Source organism: Staurois parvus, unplaced genomic scaffold (assembly GCF_062004578.1).
Source record: "Staurois parvus isolate SC_StPar_1 unplaced genomic scaffold, SC_StPar_1.0 ptg000426l, whole genome shotgun sequence".
Taxonomy (NCBI): Eukaryota; Metazoa; Chordata; class Amphibia; order Anura; family Ranidae; genus Staurois; species Staurois parvus.
This window is the reverse complement of record NW_028318222.1, coordinates 5,128,769-5,155,127: the sequence shown is the minus strand read 5'-3', so window position 1 is coordinate 5,155,127 and position 26,359 is coordinate 5,128,769. Positions and strand designations below refer to the sequence as shown.

Here is a 26,359-nt window from a genome sequence, read left to right as displayed (position 1 = left end):
AGACAACTTATAAAAAAGTGATAACATTAAAAAAAACCTTTTTTTTTAAATTTTATCCACAAATGCTTTGCCTTTTTATTTCTATTTTAAACTGAAAGGGTTGTTTTACAAGGTGAGGGTTTACATGCTGTATACTTTAAGACTAATAGCCATGTCTAGACTGGCAAGCTACTGCATCCTAGCATTTGGAAAGCAAATGCCTTTAATTTTAAATCCTATTTTCAGCAAACTTAAAAACAACCAGCTTCAACAATACAGCTTTTTCACATAATGTTTAATTTAAATATAAAAATTAAATTTAAACGGCACAAAGAAAAATAAAAGAAGCAAAACATTATAACATAGTTATAAAATGCTTTAATAAATAGTTTTTTTTCTGAACCACTTTAAGAACATGTCAAACAAAAACGCACTAAACATAACTAACATCCTGCTAAGCGATTCCGGCATTGTGGTATAAAATTATTTTCAAGCATCCATGTTCATTGGCCAAATGTTTACACCTTCAGATTACCACCTACTCTAGTGGCGTTAACTGTCTGGATGTTTATATAGCATGTTGGGGGGGAGAGTAAAACAACAAGCCATTTTCCCACTTGCCCTTTTGAAAACCGTAAAGCCTTTAAGATAAAAAAAAAAAAAAAATACAAAAATAAATGCTCAAGCTTTACATTCCAATAACTATTTTTTAGTGAGGTAATTCAATCTTGAGTTTACCGACCTTTAGTTGGAGCAGAAAAAGAGCAAAAAAAAAAAAAAATTATTTAAATAAAAATAAAATAAAAAAAAAAAAAAAGGAAAAAATTGTTCCCTTCATCAAGCCTTTGATTTAACGAACAAAAGAACATTATGTAATACTACTTTCTACGAAACTTTCAAGAAAAGAAAAAAAAAAAAATAAAAAAAAAAAAATACAAATTTTGACGTTTGGCATCACGGACATTTTATGTTTGATTGAAGCCAACAGATCTTTATAAACCAGAACAAGGGCTTGTGAACATGTCTATATACTATTTACACATATCTATGCCAGGTCACAATGTAGGTACAAGCTGACCAAATGTCTCACACAGATTATAATAACTTTCCTTTCTGAATCTGGACAAATAAAAAAAAAAAAAAAAAAAAAAAGTCTCCGTCAGTCATAAAACCTACCTTCTGCAACATAAATTAAAAAGGAATGGCATTGTAAAGAACAAAGAAATTCCAAAATATTGTTAATAAATCAAATATACAGAGCGATTCCTTTAATATATACATATTTACAAAACATATGTTTACAATAGAAAATAAATGTCTCTATGGACAGGACCCTAGGAATCTGCTTATATATATTTTTTTTTGAAAAGCAGAAAGTAGTCTTTGACAGTTGCTATAGAAAAAGTTTAATCTCAAGGCACTTGTCACATACATCAATACTGCAATCCTAAAATAAAAAAATACAATAAAAATAAACTAAAAATAAAAAAAGGACACTTAAGCCACAATTCAGGGGTCTTGGATTTGCATTAATATTGTTCCTGTTAAAAAGACCCATAAGGCAAAAATCTTCCGAAACCAATACTAGAAGCAAAGAGTGGAGTGCTAGCAGGGCATAGACATCTACACCACTTTGTCTGGACAAAGCGGAAACACTGCAGTTTATTGGACAAAAGACAACAGTCAGCTCAAGAGAGATTTAAAAAAAAAAAAAAAAAAAATTAAAACTACTTCCTTCTCTCAAACTGAAAAGGGGTTGGACGCTGTTCTTAAATTATAAGCAAAAAAATGGAAAAAAAAAGCACAGCTTGTAAACATAACTTTTACATGATAAAAAGGAAACAAAATACAGATAACCTTTGTCTCCTCTTGACTTAAAGAGGACTTAAAGCAAACTTATAAAAATAGCAACTATCAAAGAACATTTCTTTTTGTCTTTTAGTTGTCACAAATAATTTATGTAGAAATACTACAGCAACAAATAGAAAAAAATAACTTTTTTTTACATAACAAAATTAACAGAGTCCAGATTTTAGTCCGGAACTGTACGTCCAGATGAAGAGAGGGCTTTGGTGGGTATTGCTAGCCAAGAAGCCAAAGACCCCGGGTAGTGGTGGAAGGACCAGTTTTGATTATTGGAGATGAATTCTGTCACTCCGCGTCTTATTCCTAGAATAGGCACAATGTCCTTTGTCTACAGCTCCGGCTTCCCTTTCCTTCAGTGGGGTGCATTCACATTTTTAACACAGGTGTTAACCTTTTTGTCATAGTCTGTCCGATGTGGTTTTTTTACAGGGGAATTTTTGGAGCAGTCTGCATCTCCTATGCTTATAGAAGTCTTTGAGTATTTTTGTGAGAGGCACTCATCCTCCCCTGTGTCCTCCTCTTTATCCACTACATCCTCCTTCATGGCCTCATCAGAGGCAGAAGTTCTGTTTTGGTTGTAAAGAAGGTTTTTGCATTCATACTGAATGTCTCTATAAGGCACCCCAATTGGGTTCCATATTGGGTTTAAAGGCTGACGTTGGTTGTTGGTTTCATCTTCGCGGCTTTCCCGCCTTCTCTCTCGCTCTTTTCTTCGCTTACGCATCCACCAGACACAAATGATTATGCACGTCACCCAAACGATTCCAAACACCACACAAAGAACTGGGACAAGGTAATCTACAATTAAAAAGAAAATAAATTGAAGACAGATGCAATTTGGAGAATTTTTTATTGGCCAGGACAGAAGTTCAGTGTATTTGTATGCTCTACATATATGGGGTCTAAATCTCTAGAGTTAAAGTGTTTGTAAATCAAATAAAAAAACATTTTACTGTATCATTAATGTATTTGTACTTGATTCATACTGCTTTTGTTATAAGTGCTTCCTGTTCTCCATTACCTGGTTGATCCTGCATGTGCTCCTCTTCCGGATAGTAAGCGGACCATGCCAAGTATGGAAGCCGATCCATGTTAGTGTGGTCAGTTTACATCCATGGTCATTGAGCTTTGAAGGAGGGAGAATGTCTCCCTAAACGTGTCAGCTAACCACATTCAGGGTAGCCTGGAATTTGGGACCAATCCCACTGGCTGTCTGTTTTTATATCTCCTTTGTTTGTGAGTATGCACTTTTAGCATTTTAATAAACTCATGCTTCACCACGGTAATGCACGAAGGGAGTGAGCCCTGTTTTTCGTTTTTCTTGACCCGTACTAAGGTTTCCCGATCTTCCAAGGGCTGCACCTCAGAGATTGACAGTTACAGTACCGCTGCCCAGTCAGCATAAAGATTTGAGCACTGGTTTAATTTTTTTTCACTACATCCATTGTCATCCTACACTTAAAAGGCATGCTGTGCAGTTGCACGGTGTGCCTGCATCTTCTGAAGTCAGTGTAAACTATACACCCCTGCAGACTTGACTGACAGCGGCTTCCTCTCCAGCTCTCCTCTTTGTAAAGATGCCTCCCAAACACGTCTGCCCCGTTCCACACGATCACAGTTTATTCCTGAGTGATTCATGGCCCAGCTGGTGGGCATGTATACAGTGGGGTAGACACTTCTGACATCACAAAAAGGAGGAGCAGCAGCTATATGAAGCAGCTGCTAGCCACTCTATGTACCCACCAGCAGTTCCATGAAACACTAGGGAATCACGTGACCCGCACTTGAGCAGCCAAAAAAATGTACAGGATGCATGGTTTAAAAAAAAAAAATAAAAAATCTAAACAGATTCACTAAAGCAGTAGTAAACTTGACTTAAGAAAAAAAAAATTAAATAAAAAATTAAATAAAAAATTAAATATATTCTCCCTGTAAGGCAGTGCTTCTCAATTATTTTCTGTCATGCCCCCCCCCCGGAAGAAGAAAACATTTTGCGCCCCCCCCCGCGCGACTGTAAATAGTATCATTTGTCTATAAAATTGTTAGAAGTAGGAATAGTGCCCCATCGTTGGTGTCAGTGGGAGGAATAGTGCCCCATCGTTGGTGTCACTGGGAGGAATAGTGCCCCATCGTTGGTGTCACTGGGAGGAATAGTGCCCCATCGTTGGTGTCACTGGGAGGAATAGTGCCCCATCGTTGGTGTCACTGGGAGGAATAGTGCCCCATCGTTGGTGTCACTGGGAGGAATAGTGCCCCATCGTTGGTGTCACTGGGAGGAATAGTGCCCCATCGTTGGTGTCACTGGGAGGAATAGTGCCCCATCGTTGGTGTCACTGGGAGGAATAGTGCCCCATCGTTGGTGTCACTGGGAGGAATAGTGCCCCATCGTTGGTGTCACTGGGAGGAATAGTGCCCCATCGTTGGTGTCACTGGGAGGAATAGTGCCCCATCGTTGGTGTCACTGGGAGGAATAGTGCCCCATCGTTGGTGTCACTGGGAGGAATAGTGCCCCATCGTTGGTGTCACTGGGAGGAATAGTGCCCCATCGTTGGTGTCACTGGGAGGAATAGTGCCCCATCGTTGGTGTCACTGGGAGGAATAGTGCCCCATCGTTGGTATCACTGGGAGGAATAGTGCCCCATCGTTGGTATCACTGGGAGGAATAGTGCCCCATCGTTGGTGTCAGTGGGAGGAATAGTGCCCCATCGTTGGTGTCAGTGGGAGGAATAATGCCCCATCATTAGTATCAGTGACACCAATGATGCGGCACTATTCCTCCCACTGACACCAATGACACTTGCTGACCCCTGTTGCAGTATGGTGCTGCTGCAGCCAGCATATGTGGTTGCAGCAGCACCTCTGCACTGCACACTTACCGGCTTTTCCCTCACTCGATTTTCGCGGGTCCGCTCAGCTCCGCCTCCTCGCCCGTGATTGGCCGCCTGTGTACCTTTCCTGAGCTACAGTTCTGGCGTCCAATCACCGGTGAGGAGGCGGAGCCGAGCGGCAGGAGTGACGGAAGGAGCAGCGCTTCCTGGATGGATCATCGTGGGAGCCAGGTAAGAGACAGCAGCCCTCTGCCCACCCCTGTACGCGCCCCCCTTGACGGAGCCTCGCGCCCCCCCTGGGGGGCGCGCCCCACTATTTGAGAAGCACTGCTGTAAGGTAATGTCATAATGTGCTAGTATGCATCGGTAACCAGCACATTATGAAAGACTCCCCTTAGTTATGAAGCCCTCCAGCGGCGCACTGTCACCGCTAAGACTTCCGTCTTCACCCAGTCTTCCTTCCAGGTTTAAGGGCTCTGGTTGCTTGACTGGCCGAGCCACGATGACGTCACGCCCATGGCACAGAGTTCTGAAGGACTGGCACGAGTATGCTGTTCCTTCAGAGCACATGCACCGGTGACGTCATCGGCTGCAGGAACATTGAATATCTTCTAAACTGTGATTGTTTAGGAGATGTTCCTTGTACCTACAAGTAAGCTTTATTATAGGCTTTCCTGTAGGTACAAGTGTCCAGTGGGAGTTTACTGCAACTTTAAAGGCCTAAATGTAACTATTCGAAAATGTTTTTAGTACCACTGCAAGCTACTAGAGTTCCTTCACCCTGAACTGGTCAAGCCATGTCTTTATGGACCTGGGTTTGTGGATCTGAACTCCGTTTGTAGCAGTATCCACATACTTCTACCGATATAAAAGCATTTTGGGCAATCAAGAGCAAGTCAACCCCTCTGTGTTTACTAAATTCTGAATTACCAGTTTTGGGATGGGAGGCACAGAGTTGATGTTTAAGTAAAAATATGGATTACAATTCTCTATTTCCTTGGCACACAACGAGTTATATTTTGCTCATAAAAATTAGAAGAGTACCAGTTGCCTAAAAAGGTTAAAAGTTGACCATTGGAAAATGTTTACAGAATATAGCAGTAGTAATTATATCCCTTTTTTTCTTTGACTATTGGCCATCAATCTATTCATGTGCAATATCTACGGACAGGAGGTGATCATCACCAGATATAGTTGAAATTAAATCTTCTCCCATAACAAAGTACTGTAGGCAAATAGATGTTACCTACCCGAACTTGAGCCATCCACTACAACGGTTTCAACTTTTACTTCCACGATGGCCTGCATGACCGTACTGTTTTGCCTTTTGGTGATGGCATTGACGATTGTATTGGCAGCATCTTGAATAAGGCTCTTGTCTTGACTATCCGTTTGTGACACAAATGCCTGCAAGAAAAGCACACAACCTGATATAACACATGGCACAACTCTCTATTCTAGAAATGTCAGTATGAAATCTGTTTTCCTACATTTTCAGATAAACTGAAATGCACGATTTATTTATTTTTTTTAAATTGTATACACAATTATGCATCTATGGTATGCAAACAGCACTTAAAGGAGAAGTTCACCTTTTTTGTTTTTACAGATAAAAAAAAATATATATATATATATATATATATATATATATATATATATATACACACATTCACATTTTTTATTAGGAGTCCATAAAGCACTGTACCCACAATCAGCAGTTTGCAGATGCAATGAAAGGCTTCTGCAGGGGGCTGCTCATTTAGTAACAGGTTACATCCTAAATATGGGTATAACATGTTACTAAAGGTGAACTTCTCTTTTAAAAGAACGTCCTGTTGGCCTTTAATAAAATAAACAGGTGAAAAATGCATTACCTGTAGAAAAATCATGGCTTTAGTAAAGAGAATTCTAGTTGACTGCCATTGGTTACTCGTCTGCACTTAAAGTGGACCTGTGCTCAGACTATGACAATTATTAGTATTAATATTCTTAACAAGCAGTAACAGTTTTCCTGACCTCTCTAGCTGCTTGTAGTTTGAAGTAATTTGCCCTCAAGACACTCAAAAATCACAATGACTCAGTCAGCTTTTAAGAGCTTAGAAACTCCTGTTGGCTCTTTAGAACAGAACAGAAGATAGGTAGGCTGCCAAGACCTTCAATTAAGGAAGCCAAGATTGTAGTGCCTCTGTTGTGAACCTTGAACACAAATTCCTCCCACAATGCTTATAACTACAGTAGTGAATCAGGTTTTTCATTAAAGTGTTTTACTGCTATTTAGAATAGATAAATGCTTTAGTGCAAAACGTCTGGGCACAGGTTCACTTTAACTCCAGTTTAACCTCCCTAGCGGTATGATTCCTTCCGATTTTTTGTGCTGAAAGCGGTACCATTTTTTCGCATGGAAATAGTTTTTTATTGTAGGCTGTAATTTTTAGGAAAATTTCCCCACAAATCATTATCACTCAATTCTGTAAGTGGTTCTGATTTACTATCGCTGTTCTCTAGCCGGTCTAAAACCGCTTTTGACGTAAAGGGACGCTTTTTGGACGCCATGGACTTTTCTAAGTTTCCAGGCAGAAAGAACAGACAAAATGCAGGCAGGGCACAGGACAAAGCACTAGGGACAATATGTATGTGAAATGGGATGAAACAGCAATGTTTTACTATTTAAAATTGAAAAAAAAAAAAAAGACATTTTTTAAATTTTTTAAATTTCCCGCCGCCGGCGGCGCCTGTACGTCCCGACGTCACGGGGACCGGAACACAGAAGCCGGATGCCGGCATTGGCCGGAGGAGATGGCCAGGGACGCTGCAGGGGACACATTGTGGGAACGAAGGACAAGGTAAGTGCTGCAGGGACCCCCAGAGCAGCGCCGCATGGTAAGCCCGAGTGTAGCTCGGGGTTACCGCTTGTGGTATAGAAATTCTACCCCGAGCTACACTCGGGAAAACCGCCAGGGAGGTTAATGAACATTGAAAGCTACATACATACAATAGGCAAAACAGAAACCTTAGTGTCTGTAAATTCATAAAATAGTGCAGTCAACTTTTCACGGACTAAAAGCATACTTACTACTGCAACTTCTACTGCTTTTTCCGTTGAGTATGAGAAGTCGCACAAGAGTATAAGTTGTTGGTCTTTGGATACTGTCCTAATTGATGGCAAATATCGGATCTCCGAGCAAATGTTTTCCACTGTGGTTCCCTTGAAAGATATAGGAAGTCATTATTAACCCATTTTAACAACACCAATTGCCTTTAACTTATGAAGATTTTCTTTAGACTGTAAGTGAACTTTTATACAGCTAAATTCCAAGCAAACCGCTAAATAAAGCCATGGAATACATATGTAATTTTTTATTTTTTTTATCTGCCAAAGGATTAGAATTTCTGGCCTTTCAGATTAAGCAGCACTTCCACACAGAGGACACTCCTGTCTGGCATGAGACCTGATTTTTCTCTGCTACAGTTAAAACCCAACTCTAGTAAACTTTAAAATGGTCCGTTGCAAAGGGGCTGCAAGCAATCTCCGAGCTTAAGATCCTGAGTCTTTCCAATGGCTTGTGTCCTCCAATTAACCCCCTTAGATATTAGGGTTTATTTTATATTAAAATGGCCTATGCTGTAGACAAAGTGTAACTTGACCAATCAGAAAATTTACCCTTCAGCAGAGTAAAGCATGTTACCTATTGAGTACTTGGCTTTTAGCTAGAACTTTGCTGCAGCACTGTGCTATTAAATTAACTGAAGGTCAATATTTTAATCATAAACCAACAGCTTTACATAGCAGAAATAAAAAATCTAAAGGAGGGATTTACCTGTGGAATTTTCTCAGTACTGAAGATCAGGGTTATTCGGGCACAGTTATTGTCCAGATAGCCAGTGTTGGGCAAGCATTTGACGATGTGAGGCCTGTCAGGGGCGCTGCATTCCCCCCATTCTCTGCATGGTGGTTGGAAGCATTTTGCTGATGAGATCTTTGGCTCACATTCCTGATCCTGGGGACACTGGTTCTTATCAAGACGTTTTTCCAGCAAACAGGGCTTACGTCCACACCAAGTCTGGAGGCACATAAGATTGTACATTAACCTTTTATCTACATGGAATATACATTTACTATAATATCCCTATGAAATTGTATTACAAAGTAAGTTCTTGGTGTTCTATATCATGCAACTTTGAGAACTTATTGATACTGGGTTTATTGAAGAATCTTAATTATCAGTGTAATATTTAAGTGTATATCCGGAAAAAAAATAATAATAAAAAAAAGCAGTAAATGCACATTCTTCCATGTTTTCCCCTTTGAATGCCCTGCAAGTACAGAAAGCTACCCATTAAATTGCCAGAAATGGTCTCAGTTCATAATTTCTGTTACAAGCTGACAACACATGCCTTTTGCTGCACTGAAATTGCAAGAAATGGTGTCAAACTCTGCATGGTCATCTTTTGTTGAACTACCGAATTTCTCCCCCCCCCCCTTAACAAGAGAGTTGTTGTTTAGTCCAAGATAACAAATGGAAAGAAACCTTAAAATAATAGCAAAGTGTGCATAGGACAGCACAAGATGTGTGGCTGAATCAACCCAGTTTTTTTTTTTTGCACTCAACAGATTTTCCAAAATGCTTTCAATGGAATATTTAAACAGACCAAAGGAAAGCAAATAAGAGAAGTTCATTCTTAGAAAGTACAAATTAATGTAACTGCAGAGTTAAACAAAAACTTTGCTTTGCCCCTTATTTTTCTTTACTTTCAGTGCAAATAATCGGCTAAGATAGAGGTCAAAGTCGACCCGAAATCTGACATTTTGTGCCCATTACAGTGAACGGTTCACATTGCTCTTGATGTGCAATTCCACTTTAGTCAAATTTGAGGAAACCCTACTATAAAAGTATGTTCTGTGTTCCCAATTCACAAAGCATACCAAAAAATGGCACCAACATAAAATGTAGTGCCAGCTTTCACATGTTTAACCTTTTCCTAGCAGTGTTCAAATCTAGTTTAAACGAATACTGAGGCTCTGCCAACATTGTACAGGCAAGATTAAGGTAAACATTACTCCGCAGCTCCCTCCCAAACTTTATAAAGCAGAGAGAGCTTGGTAGGATTTTTAAGCATGCAAAAAGTACGTAAAAAGGTAACCAGCAATTATTAAATACGTTTTTTCCCAGCTATGCCATGTTAATGGGAACATGTAGCAAATCTAAAAAGTAGGTATTATATGAATTTGGTTGCAAAAATGGAAATTGACTTTAACCACTTCAATACCAGGCACTTTTACCCCCTTCCAATTTTCAGATTTCAGCACTGTCACACTTTGAATGACAATTGAGCAATCATTCAAAACCATACCCACATTACATTTTTATCATTTGTTTTTAAAGACAGATAGGGAGCTTTCTTTTGGTGGTATTTAATCACCACTGGGTTTTTTATTTTTTTGCTAAATTAAAATAAAAACAGAAGATTTTGAAAAACAAAAGTAAGCGGTTTCCGTTATAAAAACTAAATTTTTCTTCTTCACTGCTGGGCACTGATGAGCCTGCACTGATGTGAACTGAAGGGCACTGACGGGGCAGCAATAATATAATCAGTGCACTGTAATGTAATCACTGTGCCCTGTCAGACTCACTGGTTATTGCCTCTCCTTAACTCATATAGAGACAGCGTGAGGAAAGGAAATCCCAATAACTGGAAAGTCTGTTTACATGTGACCAGCTGTGATTGGACACAGCTGATTACATGGTAAAGGGCCACTGCTATTGACCCTTTACCGCAATCTGTGATCGGCCATGTTCAAGGGACAGCAGTCACAGAGCGCTCCCCAGGACTGGAGAGCCACGCTGTAGCCATCGTTCGGCTATAGCGCAGTCGGCAAGTGGCTGAAGAAGAATATTTAGTTTTGTAGAACACCAAGTTAAAACAGGATATTTTTGTTTGTTAAAGCGGAACTATACTGATCTATCCTTCACAGTCAAGAAAACTGCCATCTTAGCTTCTCATCTATAGTTACCATTGTGCTGCACAAACTTATCAATGATACCAGCCATTTGGTGGCTTGACCGTTTGGCTGAGAGCTGACATAAGCACACTAGCAACTATTATATGCCTTGAATGTAATGGTTTTGTTAAACCGTTAAAATTGGCGAGTCTAGTTCCAAAACAAAAATACAGCTTTCTGTAGGTTTGTTCATATTTTATGTCCCTGCACTGTACACATCTTGTAGAGTCTGATGTTTAGATGCCAACAGAGCATGCAGACATCCACAGGAATTTCATATAAAAAGTTATACAGTGGCAGAATACATCAAGGTTACATCACTGCAGTATCAATGCTCAGTTTGGTTGATTAAAACTGGTTGAGCTTTCTGATCCATACCATGGTGCACTCGATCACCCCATCCAGACAGTGACAGATATTGCATTCCTCATCCCATTTGCTTCCATGGGGGTACTGCGTTCCTTTTAGCCAACAAGATCTTCCAGAGACAATCACTAAAAAAGCAGTATGAAAAACATGTCAGACAACAGGACGGTTCAGATCTGCTGCCAAACTGTCCATATAAATGCTTACAGAAGTCCCCAGCACTTAAGCTGGATATGGCAAGCTAATTACCTTCCTGGCAGCGCAGCCCAGCTCGTCCAGAAGGGCAGGTGCACTTGTAACCGTTTATTTCATCTATACAAGTGGCACCGTATGCACAAGGGGAAGACTGGCATTCATCGATGTCTACAATAGATAAAAACAACAATAATACAAACCATGCTTGGCAGAGCTCAGTTGTCAACACAATACACCGTGATCAAACATGGCAGTGTCAGCTCCATTTATAGTACAAAGTGTGCGATACAAGGTAATGGCCTTTTTCAAGTGCCACGCAGCTGCTTAGACTGAGCCATTTGATCTCCTCTGCTGTTTGTCCATAAAGAACACAAGATACACATAATAAGTACTTTTACCTCTAAATAGGAACGGTGTACAAAAAGGAAATTACTACAGCTGTAACTTTAAAAAAAAAAAAGTATGACAACGTAAACCTACAGGTTACACCAAGAGTGCAGTCTGTAGCTTTACTTTTTTCAAATCTGAATTATAAGTACAATAGTCTGGAAATACAGACATTGTGAAAACCTTGCTCTGGGTTACTATGGCAGCCAATCACATGAAAATGTACATGTGTGGTCAAGTGAACTCAACTGAACAGGTTCAGGGGACTGATATTTGGTCAGAGCTGGCAAATCAATAGCAGTTTCTGAACTCTGATTCTATCTGTCAGCTGATATCATGTGACAAATGTCATGGTGTGTATAGTCAAGTAAGCAGCTGTGAATTTGTACTTTACAAAAGTGATTGTAAAAGTAAAAACCCCCGACCCCCCAAAAAATGCCACTGTCACATTACAGTGACTTCATTGTGGCTCAGCCAAACAGGGGAGCTGGGTGGCTTCGTTTTAAGGCTAGTCTGCCATAATGTGCTAGTATGTGATGTATACTAACATTATGACATAATCCTGCAGGGGCCCACCTTTTGTTTGCAGTTTAGTACCGGTTTAATGCATAGAATGCATTACGATAAAAAAACCTTCTGCCTTTAGAACCACTTTCATATCACTGGTTTGAAAAATTCTGTACAAACCATGGACAAATGACACAATTTATAAATCACACAACTCAAGCAGATAATCTGCTGTAAAATACAGCTACCATTTAAAGTAAGCAATTAAAAAGAAAAATTAAATATCCTCTAGATTTCATAGGAGAAAATTGCTCAGGAGATTTAAAAAAAAAAAAAAAAAAAAAAAAAAAACACGTACTAATTCTGCAATCAGGTCCTGCAAATCCAGGGGCGCATTCACAGCGAAACCAGTTCACACCATCAACACAAATTCCACCATTATAGCTGTAGAGACAAAATATGCACTTTATAAATCACTAAACATTAACAAAATCCAACTTGTAACACAAAAGTATGCATGCATGTAGCAACATATAGACCCTACTAATTAGAATTCACCCTTCAAGAAACTTTTAAATCACCAGCAGATGCACCAGACCAGAATATATCATATTCAATACCAATGTTCAAAGTATCTACAGACACAAGACAAGGTCGAATCAATCCAGCTGGTTATGGCTGGAGAAGGCAGTAATTATCTTCGTCTATACACTTCCTCCAACCCCAACAGACATCTGCAGGATGAACATTCCCAGGGACAAGGTGATGGGGCTGGAATACATTTCTCCCACGCAAACTGCTACTGACTGTCACTTAAGTGCCATTCCTCCCTAAGCCCAATATGCACATTTGTAAAGTCTAAGTAAAAATAAAGTACAGCTGTTACACGGTAGATAATCAGAGAAATATTAGCGGTGATTATTGCCAATGCACGTTAGGAATCTATTCCATAAATTGTTTAATAAAGGGCAAGTACTTTGTTTTATATTACAGAATTCACTTATATGGGTGCCCCATGTATTAGTATGTGAAAAATAAAGTATCACCCATGGACAAGATGAGAAGAGTCAAATATACTCACCAAGGGTAGGGATTGCAATCATTGGTATCTATAGAAAAGAAAAAATATTAAAACATTTAAAAACACACAAACGTCAAACATCTATGATGCATTTGACTGGGAGTGATATCTACTTGATTTGGCCATGTTATATTTGATCTATAAACCATGTTACACCTTCTGTCTTATGATACAGTAGACAAACAGTATTTCAATTTAGTAGAAAAATTGAAGGAAAAAAAAAAAAGCTACATTCATGAATGCAACTCTAGTCTTTCACATCTCAGACTCTGGCATTAAAGATTTATTTTGTTTGATAGTGCCCACAAATTCATCGGTATCTTCCCAAGTAAAGCAATTAGTGCTCAAGCCAATGCCTGCTCGTCTTTTCCTTCAAAGGATCTTACATTCCAATGTTCATATAAGTTGTGCTTCTCACACAAGTTATCCTCATCCACATAGGTTAAATTTTAACATTTTACTCCACCCAAAATCTTTCGTGGTGGACGGGACACTGATTTCTCAGACCCCATCAGGAAGATTTTTCTGCAATAGATTGCACCCCACCCCAATCCCACATGGCCATAATGAAGGAATTTGGGGGATTAGCCCATCCAAATACTGGTTTGCCCCCCCATCCTCTCCATCACTACTAACAACGCCACCATCTCTCCCACCCCACACGCCAAAGTCCTGGGTGTCACCCTGGACTCCCACCTCTCCTTCCTACCCCACATCTAACTGCTATCTAGATCTTGCAGGCTCCACCTCCACAACATCTCCAAGATACGCACATTCCTCACCCCAGACACCACCAAACTCCTCGTACACTCCCTCATCATCTCACGCCTGGACTATTGCAATTCCCTTCTCACTGCCTACCCAAACGAACGCTATCCCCACTCCAGTCGATCCTACACTCAGCAGCTAGACTTATCCACCTCACCAACCGTTCCACATCTGCCTCCCCCCTCTGCCAATCCCTTCATTGGCTCCCGATTGCCCAACGCATCAAATTCAAACTGCTAACTCTGACCTACAAAGCCATTCACAATGCCGCCCTGAACTACATAACTGACCTGATACCCAAATACTACCCTACCCGTGCCCTCCGCTCCTCACAGGACGTCCTACTCTCTAGCTCCCTGGTCTCCTTTTCCCATACCTGATTCGAGGACTTCTCCAGGACTACCCCCATCCTCTGGAACTCCCTACCCCAATCCATCAGACTGTCACCTACCCTCCTCACCTTCAGGCGTACCCTGAAAACCCTCCTCTTCAGGGAAGCCTACCCCAACCTCACCTAACACCCGACCTCACCTAACAACTAACCTCCTCCACTCCTCCCACCACTCCATTCCCCACAGCCATCTCCTCCTGTACCACCTTCCCCTCCCTTCTAGATTGTAAGCTCGAAAGAGCAGGGCCCTCGAACCCCTCGTGTATTGTATTGTTACTGTCTTGTCTCATTTTCTGTCCACCCTAGCTACTGTACAGCGCTGAGCATGCCCTTTGGCGCTATATAAATACTGTATAATAATAATAATTACAAAGAAATCTACTGGACAGGGACACTATTTGATCTTTCAGCATTTGGTTAAACTGTGCATTCAGGCAAAATAATTCCTATACACCCAATACAAAAAATTTAATTCCTTTGTATAAAGAACAGATTTCCCAGGCAGTGGAGGCTATTGCAAGGTGGACTTATTTGCCAAAGAACACTTGCTCCTCTTAGAATGTGACAAGTTCCCTTTAAATCAGTACTCAAGAACAAGCTGAGTGAAGTTACTGAATGCTAGAAAAAAAGTGAAAAGCAGGCCACATCTCAAGCTGTATATAAATGCGTGTGTATCATCTGTCTTCCTTAGGTCTTCTGAATACATAAACACAAGCTTCTTTTTTCATACCCTCCAGCCATCTCCCATCCCAAATGAGTCAAATATGTTGGCAAATAAACGAAAAGGATAAAACATGTTAGGAGACACACCTATATCCTAAAGGAACAAAAAAGCACAGGCTTACTCTGCGTGCAGGTACGTCCCTCCCATCCTTCTTTACACATACAAGAGAAGGAATCTCCGTTGCCCACGCAAGTACCACCATTTGCACAGGGGTTGGGAAGGCAGCTGCTGTTCTTGGCTGTACGGGAAAACAAACATTAAAATGATTTTCAATTTTAGTTCTCTGCCAGTTAGGATGTGTTTTACAGCACTGACATTCCACACCACTTTACGAGGACATCAGATTTGTTCAGTCTTTTGCACACTAATCTCCATACTCTCTGCAGTCACACACAGGCTTATCAGAATAGAAGTCAATAAACCTATAAACATATGGAGAAAGCCAAGTACTGGAGAATCCCACAAAAATATGTCCAAAACCAGCTTCATGTGGATCCAGTGTCCCTGAGAGCAATAGAGCCATACTCCACCATGATTACAGTACTCCGTAAGGGGCTGCCGTGTACATGAGCAGGATAAAGAGGAACTGGGCACACTTTGAGTAAAGACTGCTCAGCTCTGAGTAGGACTGCATGACACAGATGTGACAACATCCACTTCAGAAGAGGGAGCAGGTACCTGTCAAATTCGGGTACCCCCCCCCCTTCTGCTCCCCAAAGGTGCCAATCCTTAACGGGGAGCGGGGGATGAAGACTTAAAGTGGAACTTCCTCTTTTGGATGGAGCTCAGTTTAAGTATAAGATTAGTAAAAGTAAAAGCTGAAAGTAACAAAACAATTACAAAAAAAAATAATGATGCATTGCAACAAAGGCAAACAAAATAAAGCTACATTTGTTACTAAAGTTCATTGAACACTGAGGATCTCACACTCAGAATGGCAATTCATTTTTGAAGCAAAAGGAAAAAATGTGCTTATATTTGGCTTATAAACCTATCCCATACACTCACAATCTAGATCTGTACCAAGAAAATCACCATAAGCAGATAAGCCAGGGTAAAAGATGAGACACCATTCATTCAATGCAATATGTACACAGAAAATACAAAACACACACCAACAGCTACTCAAACACAAAATGCACAAGTCTCACGTTGGAGCAAACGGATAAGTACTGTAGTAGCTGTTGATCATAACCACAGTTTCACTTTTAAATAAAAGAATCTCAGCATCAATGGTTATGCTTGTGTACAAACATTCACAATATGGAGACTTTTGCGGCATTTTAGTGGTATTCATGTGACCAGATTCTCCTGTCACAGTCTTCTCTGCAGCATTATGCAGAACACAGTCAATGGGATACTACAGTCTTCGCATCATGGCCAACATTGTATGAATGAAGCATAACATGCAGGCGCAGTGTGGAGTGAACTCTACGGTGTTCAGTGGCGATAGCATAGCAGAATCCACCCTCCGTTATAAATAGTCATGATCACGAAAAAATTGCACCAGCTTTAAGAGGAACAGAAGTAGCAACTGTCAAGCCACAATATGAAAATTAGTAAACCAATTCTAGTTCACAAAATTGCACTTTACACGTTTAAGGCTGTTCCTGCCAATGCACCACAACAGACAAAACAGAAACATGCACCCCTTTTAGCTACACAAAAATGATGTGCATTGGTAAGGTGCATAGGGGTGCCATTCAGAATGGGTGAACGAATGGCACTACAGTACATGCTATTGTAACACAGAGCTGTGAATCCAGTCTAAGACGTAACCAAGTGATAGAGTTTCTATCAGTGAAAGAGGTCTCTTGTAGTGACCACACTACCTACCACCATCCCCCACAGCAAAAGTCTACAATGTGTTGTAGCAACAGTACCAAAAGCTTCATTTCAAATACCCGCACCTGGAAATCACAATAATTCTTCTTACCAATATTACAAGTGGCTCCTTCCCATCCTGAAGTGCACAGGCAGCGAAAGGTGTCTCCGGTATCGTAGCATGTACCCCCGTTACTGCAAGTATTTGAATCACATTGATATTCACCTGTGAAAATGCATATATGTCAGTGACAGATACCTGAAAAATGTGTAAAGCACTACACTGCATTTCTGGCAAGAGAAACAGGCATTTTTGTACTTGCTATAAATGTTTTTTAGCCTTCAAGCAGAAAAGGAATGCAGCCACTACATCGAAGGACTGGTAAGCTGCATTATATTACATTTGTTTTGGGGTTTAAATAGACTTTAAAGAAGGCTCCCATTAAAAAAAGTTTCACTACCAATATCAAATTAATTTTTGCTTTTATATTAAAGTAAAAAAGTATTCTACTTACGAGAGTGACAAGTTTTGCCTTTCCATCCATTCTCACACTGGCAAACAAAATCATTGACCAGGTCAATGCACCGACCACCATTCTGACATGGATTTGGGTTACAGTCGTTGTAATCTAGCCAAAAATATAAACATATTACAAAAAAACTCATAAAAAGGCTCAAGAAAAACTATTAATACTCACAAACAGCTACCAACTAAAACACGCAAGTTACATCGTAAACTAGAAAACAGACTGTTCACATCATGTTATCAAAAAAATTGAACACTGACTTACTTATGCCACAGAACTCGCCACCCCAACCGTTTGGACAAAAACACTTAAAGGAGTCAATTTCATCAGTACAAGTACCACCGTTCTTGCAGGGATTCCCAAGACAGTCATTTATGTCTAAAAATAGAGGATAAAATGTTTAAGACATTTCAGATTTCAGAGTTAAGCCACTTGACAATTTCTCTCACTCAAGGACTCAATTGGTGAGATCTCTGCTCTTAAATGGTATCTAAAGTCCAACTTCTTTGTTTTGGATACACTGGGAAGGGAAAGAACCCTTATTGTATTTCTTAAATCACTGACTGTGCCCCCCACTGGAGAGATTCTTCCTATTTGATCTGACCAGTGTCCCTGGGATATAATTAAAAAATATATGAAACAAATGCATACAAAATTTTTTAGTGGTCCCTGGAAGAGGAGGTCTAGGAAAATCTCTCTATGGGAACACCTATTCCAGCGACATTGTGTAAGGGGGAAATTCCTCTAAGTTTGGAGAAATGCCCTCTCACATGTGTCTCTGCAACCAGAAGGAAAAGCTTCCAAAAAGGGAAACCAACCACATAAATATCAGGTTTCAGCTTTGGATGCACTTTAGCTCCTGGCCATCTTTTGTGGTCATTATGAGGTTTCCCACTCTACCTGTTGGATTTTTAGATTTACTTCAAATTCTACTGTAGGGAAACCTACAAGACACCAAAAGGGCTGAGTCTGCTTACTAGATATTACCTATGACAACAATATCACTTCAGGGTTGACTGACCCTTTAAAACTTTGTAGAACTAACCAGAAACACTCCCATGAAGACATTTTAATAAATCACATTAATGTTTTTGGGTAAATGACAGCTAATCCAATACTTTCAGTCTCTAAACTTAAGTCAAAAAGGAGGGAAGATCAGAGAAAATGCCAAGAATTTCCAATCTCCACTAGCTTAAAATATATTGAGATAAATGGTTTATTACACAGAAGAAAACCGTTTTCTTCTACCAGAACTGGTTGCACCATTATGCATAGTCTGATGGTGCATAACAGATTCCAGGTCAATGGATCTCCTTCGCATGCTCAGAAGATAGATGACACTCTTCCCCATGCCAGAGATTTGAAACCGGATGCTTCTGAATGCTCTTTTTCCCCCAGGAGTTAACCATGACAATCCCATTTGTCATAAGAGATTCTCCCATTTTTGCAAACATAAGTGCTTTTAAAGTTTTAATTTTTTTTAAATGTAGCAATAAACACAATTCATCATGAGACAACACTATACAGAAAGCACATACAACAGTTCACAAGACTTACTCTCATGGCAATAAGCCCCAGTGAAGCCTCGATTGCAGGAACAGGTGAAATTCCCTCCAGGCAGACTAATGCAGCGTCCGTGAGGCCCGCAGACATTGGAAGAGATGTAACGGATACCTTCCTGGGTGGCATTAGTAGAAATCGCTATTGTACAGCTGTCTATGACTAAAAATAAAAAAGGACGTATTAATGATACCAAGACGCTCACCATCAGCTGCAAAAGGGTGTGCTGACAAAGAAACCCACAAGACGGGAGTTCTCCACTTCAAACTGAAATAGAAACGCCACTAACATTTGTGCAGTGCATTCAGCACAGCAGTTTGCAGCCCTGTTTTCTCTGCATGCATCTACAAATATAGACCTGACCTGGCCAAGAGGTTCCTACTTAGAAACACAGAAATCTGAATACGTGTTCCTGTATGTGACAAACTACTCCTCAACACATCACATTTAAGCTGAACCAGAGAAGGAATACAAAAAAAAAAAAAAATCTAAATCCTAATGCCGACCATTTAAGTTTTGTAAAAAGTTATCAGATCTTGGTTTGTCTGCCCTGTTGAATAGAGCTTTTTCCTCCTCTCTGACACTGGTACAAAAATTCTAACCCTTCCTCACGCTACTAAAAATGTCCTCTGTGTGTATCCTTTCAAGAGATTTCTTGGGGGAATGTAATCAGGGCAGATGGCAAAAACATGACAGAGCAGGAAACATTTAGAATCTGTCCAAAATTAAATAGAATGTTATAACTGGCATCATATTCGGTCGAGTTTCTAATTAACAAAACTTTGAACGAGCCCTTCAGAACCTGTCTGCCGTTCTGTCTCTTTCACTAAGAGGAGGTAGCAGTTGAGGGTTGGAGGCATAAAAAAAAAATGGCTCAATCGCAGGGTTTTACAGCCCCCAACCACTAGTATGAACGAGCCCTAAAAGTAACACTTGCCATTTTTAGCCAGAGCAGTGAAAGCGGAGAATCTGTTGGGTTCCCATTGGGCTATCTTTGCTTACTTCTTGTCCCACAGAAATAAGAGGAAATGAGATGAAAGAAGAAACTATACCTTTGACAGTTCTCACCAGAGCAGGTGTTCCTATTGAGCTTCTCCCTCTCCTTTTGTATCAATGACATCAATAAAAATGTTCAATATCCCCCAAAGTTCTATTCTGCTGACAGTGGTCACCAAATAGAAAGTGGATCTCTTAAGATCAGATGTTAAACTTGATAAGGCCTTCTAAAGCTTTCCTACTTAACCAATAACTAAAAAAATTAGGGTTCTACTTTGGGTCACAACCATGCCTCCTGAAATAAGCCAGCTCTGATACGCTGCCAACATCTTTCCATACAGTGCGTTAAAAATCTCCAATGCATGTCTAGGAATTATGCCTACCACTCTATCCATGTGCCTCTGCTCTTCTCCCAAGTGCAGCAACTACAACCCTAATCTGAAATGTCAGCTAGTTTACAGGGGATAATAGGAATTCACTATAAATTACAGATGGTGACACTTAGAGGAGAAGTAGGGCCAAAGCTCTTGAGCCACTTGTGCCCCCTCCACAGCCCATGGCTCCAGGGAGCGCTGGAGGGACACAGCAGAGAGCCGGTGGTTGACAGTCATCATTCTCCGCTCACTGAAGACCGTGAACTGAGTGATCAGTGTTCTCTGATCGTTCAAGTTCTGGGTCTGAGCCAGGGGGACAGATGCAGCATGAGACCGATGTGTGTGTTTTTTCGATATACACTGAAATTTCATAAGACCAGAAAATTATATAGCATGTGTATATAAAATGCAAGAACTGCCTCCACTCACCTTTGCATGATCCATCTTTGCAGTGATCTTTAAGATGAGAACAGTTCTTTCCATCGTAATCGTCAGAGCATGCACAGTAATAATCTCCACCCAAGTTGTAGCATAGGGCTTTATTCTGGCAAGGGTTGGGGTCACACAAGTCAATATCAACCTGAAGACAAAAACAAAATCAAGTTAAAATTATTTCATAAAACTTGCAGGTAAAACAACGCTACTGAGTAAGAGAGACTAGGGCAGTTGTGTTCATATTGCACTGAGGTTACAAAATGTGGAGCACTGATAAACAGTACTTTGAATTGTTGGCCTTAAAACACGTTTAAAAAAAAAAAAAATTAAAATTAAGTTTTAGGAACTGCCAAGGCAACTAACAGATACAAGGACTGGGGTTATCCAAGGCTTAAAATTAAAGATTCAAAGTCACAAGTCTAAACATTCCATTAACTGTACAATCTCCATACTGGCTTGTATTTCACTGTCCGTTAATCCCGGACACAGAAATAGTGCAATGAAAATGGCCTGTGGTCAAATATCCAGGCAACCTTTTTGCTGTTGTCGAAGAGCTGGTACAACTAGTCAGACACATACGTTTCTCTGCACTACAAGAAACCTCTCTTTTCTAGTATGCAACAGGCATACGTCAGACAAGTTTCCAGAAAATGGAAATAAAAAAAAAAAAACAACTGATTGCAAGAAACATTAAAACATAATGCAAGAGTTTCTACAGGTTGAATGTCTGTCTGCAGTCACTATTAGGACAAAAATGCCAAACTTAAACAAATGTTAAAACCATGTAAACCTTTAGGCAGTTATGTCCTTATAAGGCAGTCCATCTTAATAAATGGCTTTCTACTTGTCTTGACTTTGGTTATTAAAGCCAGATACAGAAATTTGTCACAAATCTAAAAATGTTGCCGTTTTTATGCCTTGGAAAGGGGAAATTTTTTTTTTGTAATTTTATATTAAAATTGTGTATTTGGGAAGCTTTTTGTATATAGTTTGTGTCAAAAAACAAACCATAATTTACTTTAAAAAAAACAAAAACCACAAAAACTACCTTCTGTATACTTATAGGAGCATTCCATAAGTTGCAAAAGTTAATAAATGCACTTATTTTGCAAAAAACAATGCACATTAATTTTGCATTTGAGCCTGCAAATACAGTAGATTGCAGCTGCAATGCTCAGGGTCCTACAAACTCTACCACCAGCTACCTCCAGCCCCTGGAGGGTAGGAGACCTTCAGGTAATGAGCTAGAGGCAGTATCAATGGACTACAAGTGCGGTGACTTCAATGCACTTTTGCATCACTGAGAACTACAGTGTGGCAGATCTGACTTGTGGCTTTTTTTTTTTTTTCCTTTTGCATAGTTTGATCCAACTATGGGCAGGCTGAAAGAACCCAAGACTGTCCATTGATTGACTTGGGTACAACCAATCTGTCAGATTTTTTTTTTAGCATGCAATCACTCCCTGTGGCTATAGCCACTAGCATTAATCAGGACAGGGACAGCTCCCCAATGGGAGAGCAGCTCCATGGGAATAATTCCCCCATCAATACAGACTGTTGATGGGGCAATCAAGCGACTTTCTTTCCTGCAACCTGTGGTCTCGGGAAAGAAAATAGCATCAACGTCCAGGTAACAAGTTAAAATCAGCCAACGGCTTTTCAGAAAACAGCACAACTGCAAAAATTGCAATCGTTCCGACTGCTGGTAGATTCAACAGACTGTTCACAGTGATCTGTGGTGGGACGACAGCCCCTTTGTCACATGATGCTCTGCAACCTCCCTCTTAAAGAACCACAAAGCCTGAAGTTCAGAATCTGGGAACATGGTCTAAGTATCTACAGACACATATTCAAAAGGTTTTAGAAAATTGGTATGAAGCAAATGGAACAGTCAAATTAACCATTTCAAGTCCGGACTCTTTTACCCCCTTCCTGTCCAGGCCAATTTTCAGCTTTCAGTGCTATCACAATTTGAATAACAATTGCGCGGTGTGACATAAATGCACAGATAGGAGTAGCTGAGATGTGTCCTGTAGCAATATGTAATCGTAAATTTAGCTCATTCCTTGTTATTAAAGATGTATTCAGTCATATATTCAGTCATGGGTATTTGGAGACCTGTGCTCACCCATTAGCATCTGAAAAGACAGAGCAGCTTCCTCAGGCTGGAAGTGACACCTGGGTGCCAATAAGATTTGTCACCTTCTGGGAACCCTGGAAGGAAACAGCTGGAGACAGGTTGGCTTCATGACACAGCAGGAGAACAGAGCTTTGAAATATATCAGTGGATCAAAGGAATATGTTTCATCTCTCTTAAAAGCTAAAATATTAGTTGCAGAGAGATCTGTGGGCTACTCTGTGGGCTACATCTGCATGTAAAAACTATTTGTGGCCTATGTAGAATGCCAGAAAAATGCAGGAAATGGTAATGTGGCGCCGGATCGTGACAGCTGAACAGCGATTGGTACTGTCACGATCGAACTGATGCGCTGGTGTCGGAAATTCAATCCCTGACTTGGTGATTCAAACCGTTCCTGGTCCATTCGACTTTGGGCATTTCAGGACCCAGAACATCCTGTGGGCGGGTACAGGAACACCCCCCAGAGTCAATTGGCCAAGAACTCATGTCCAGCCCACATCCATATTCTTATAAATTGAGGACCCTGGGACATGGACGTTGTGATTCGTATGGAGCCAGTCCTTATTGACTGACGGATCGCGGACTTTCTCTGACTTGCTCCAGTCACAGGATAAATCTTGGTAAACGTTTTATTTCTGTTATTTATTCCCTTTTATTTTATAGTCAATAGCCAATTGTGTCTTCTTGTATTTCCTGTAACTTTTTATACCTTGTACATATTTTATGCACTGCCCACTTTCGGGATATTAAATCTCAAAATTAATAAGTGACTTCTGTGTACTTAAGTGAGCTCATATCTCCAGAGAGATTAGATTGTATTGTATTTTAGTGTCTTTAAATGCTTGGTCAAGTTCATTGCCTATCTGTATGCAATTGCACTGTGTGTTGGCAGATTGCGTGCAGATTGTAAGGGTGACAGGTCTGCCAGACGGAGATCTGTGTGTGTGTGTGTGTGTGTGTGTGTGTGTGTGTGTGTGTGTGTGTGTGTGTGTGTGTGTGTGTGGTGTCCCAGCAGACCGTTCTGCGGATAATCTGTTGGGTGGTGGCAAGCTACCGTTTGTGGTGTGTCTGGTGTGGGGGTGTGTGGACAGTGGAAGAGTGATTAACACCTGGGTTCTAGCTTGGAGGATAGCTGGAGGAACCCTAGAAGGGTGTGCAATTGCTAGGCTGCTCCTCAATTCTAATTAATGCACCAGATTGTATGTAAGATTTGTGTCTGCCCTTGTGTGGTCGGTCAGCTGGATTGGAGTGGAGTCTCCCTCCAGTGGTGGCCAAAAGGTAGTGCAGGCTGTGAAAGTGTATCATGTTTTATATATTCAAAGTTAAGTCCCCCTTATTCCCTCTTACCCCAAGTCACTGCTGCATGTGCGCGCTTGATTAGCTAGTCGCTGTGGGTGTGGCGTGCGGGTGGACTGCGACACGCAGTCATGCAACACTGTACCCATAGGAATTTTTTAGCTTTTTTTAGACAGATAAAGCTTTATTTTGGTGGTATTTATTCACCACTGGGATTTTTATTTTTGCTATGTAAATGAAAAGTCCAAACATTTTGAAAAAAAAAGTGTTTTTCTTATAAAATTTTGCAAATAAATAATATTTCATCATAAATCTTGGCCAAAATGTATTCCATTATCTTTTTAGTAAAAAAAACAAAAAACAAATTAGTTTATAACCAAAAATTATAATTTTTAAACATTTTTTTTATATTGTGGGTTTTGTTTTTTTTACATACTGTCACCCTAGCAGTACAGTGTCACCATGGTGGTAATTTTTTTTTTTTTTTTTTTTACACGGATTGCTTTTACACCCATAAAGGATGTAAAAGCAATCATTTCTCCTTATCTCTGTCTGCATTCTTGCAGCCATTGAGAACTGTGTGAGCTGTGATTGGTCACAGCTTGTCACATGGTACAAGGCTGTTGTGAATAGCCTTGTACCATGTGACCTCTGTGATCATTCACAGATTTCACATGTAGTAAGCAATGATGTCAGAAGTGACATCTTGCTTACTACTCTGCATGTGATCACTGATTGGCCAATCAGTGATCACATGATTGGGATCTCGCACAGAGGTCCCATATGACGATCGGTGTTCCACTGTGTCCGGAGGACACAGCGGGCACTGGAACGCGGTGCTGCGCGCTTCCAGGAAGCGCGCACAAGCAGGGGGCGGGGAGGCCGTTTCTAAACGGCCACCCGACCCTGCACTGCCACCATCCGGACGTTTATATACAACAGGAGGTGGTTAATGAGATGAACACCAAAACTTAGATTAAAAATTTCTCAGAAAAGCTGTGTCCCGGGAGGCAGTTTTGAAGGCACATTTTCATGGCTGGCAGCGTGATAACACAGTGGGGTTGATTTACTAAAACTGGAGAGTGCCAAATATGGTGCAATTCTTCAAAGAAATCAATCAGCTTCCAGGTTTTATTGCCAAAGCTTAATTGAACAAGCTGATGTTAGAAGCTGATTGGTTACCATGCAGATCTGCACCAGATTTTGCACTTTCCAGTTTTAGTAAATCAACCCCACAGTTACAAAATAAAAGGTTAAGGTTCCCTTTAAAGGGGAACTTGGATGGTAGGAGGGAAGGGGGGTGTTTAGAAGCAGCAGGAATTTGCCTTAGGTTATAAAAAGCCATGTGCAAGAAATAGCATTTCATTGGCCCAACTCAAACAACTCTAAAGGCAGATAGAGAATTAATTCATTTATGATACTGTAGAGCCACAGATGAAAAAGAAAAAACTTCCGCCAGTGCAAATGAAAAGTCTTCCTGTCTTCTATAAAAGTGCAGTAATATGAATCCCGGATGACACTTCCAAAATGAAAAATAGAGCAGGACTGGGGAACACTTGCTGCCAACCAATCAGCTGTCCACAGAAACTTCTAAAGAAACTCTCGTAGGCAGGGGAACCCATGCCTGCCACCTCCCTGATGGAAAGCAGCCCTGCTAATACACTGTTAATAATACACTTGGGGTTTCTGAAAAGACATTTGGCAGAGACCTGGCAGACGTTTTTCTTACAAACAACTCTGCAACACAAGGACAGTATACAGGTCTTCTGATATAGTCTTAAGCAATGGACTGTAGTCTAAAGACGAGGCATATACTGAATCAAAAGGTTCTCCAATCACTATTTAGGAAATGTAGAGGCCATTGGTACCTCCTTACTATCCACCTGTTACCAGTACTAGTATGCAAGGATCGCAGGACAGGAAGATGCGGATGAACAGTTAAGCCTGTCAAACCTGAGAAAAAGGGTGACACCAAACTCCTCCACAACCTCACCTCCATATACCAATCATGGCACTGTACATACTGCATGTATAAAGTTGAACTACATGGTTCATGAAAACAGAGCATCATCTATTTCACCCTTCTTTGTTTGCAATAGAAACAGTCTTTTAAA

General features: G+C 40.4%; 1 protein-coding gene across 2 annotated transcripts in view; it reads right to left on the bottom strand.

Moving 5' to 3' along the window:
- Positions 1-257: 257 nt before the first annotated feature.
- JAG2 (jagged canonical Notch ligand 2) overlaps positions 258-26,359 on the bottom strand; it is a 121,120-nt gene continuing 95,018 nt past the window's right edge. For both annotated transcript variants that reach the window (XM_089687517.1, XM_089687518.1), the window contains 14 exons: positions 20,804-20,954; positions 19,002-19,166; positions 17,709-17,822; positions 17,433-17,546; positions 17,030-17,143; positions 15,215-15,331; positions 13,211-13,238; positions 12,488-12,573; positions 11,290-11,403; positions 11,053-11,168; positions 8,492-8,734; positions 7,747-7,878; positions 5,924-6,080; positions 258-2,643 (listed from right to left, as the gene is read on the bottom strand). In XM_089687517.1, the coding sequence (XP_089543643.1) occupies positions 2,198-2,643; positions 5,924-6,080; positions 7,747-7,878; positions 8,492-8,734; positions 11,053-11,168; positions 11,290-11,403; positions 12,488-12,573; positions 13,211-13,238; positions 15,215-15,331; positions 17,030-17,143; positions 17,433-17,546; positions 17,709-17,822; positions 19,002-19,166; positions 20,804-20,954 (2,097 nt within the window). In that variant the 3' untranslated portion in view covers positions 258-2,197. The remainder of the gene's footprint in view (positions 2,644-5,923; positions 6,081-7,746; positions 7,879-8,491; positions 8,735-11,052; positions 11,169-11,289; positions 11,404-12,487; positions 12,574-13,210; positions 13,239-15,214; positions 15,332-17,029; positions 17,144-17,432; positions 17,547-17,708; positions 17,823-19,001; positions 19,167-20,803; positions 20,955-26,359) is intronic.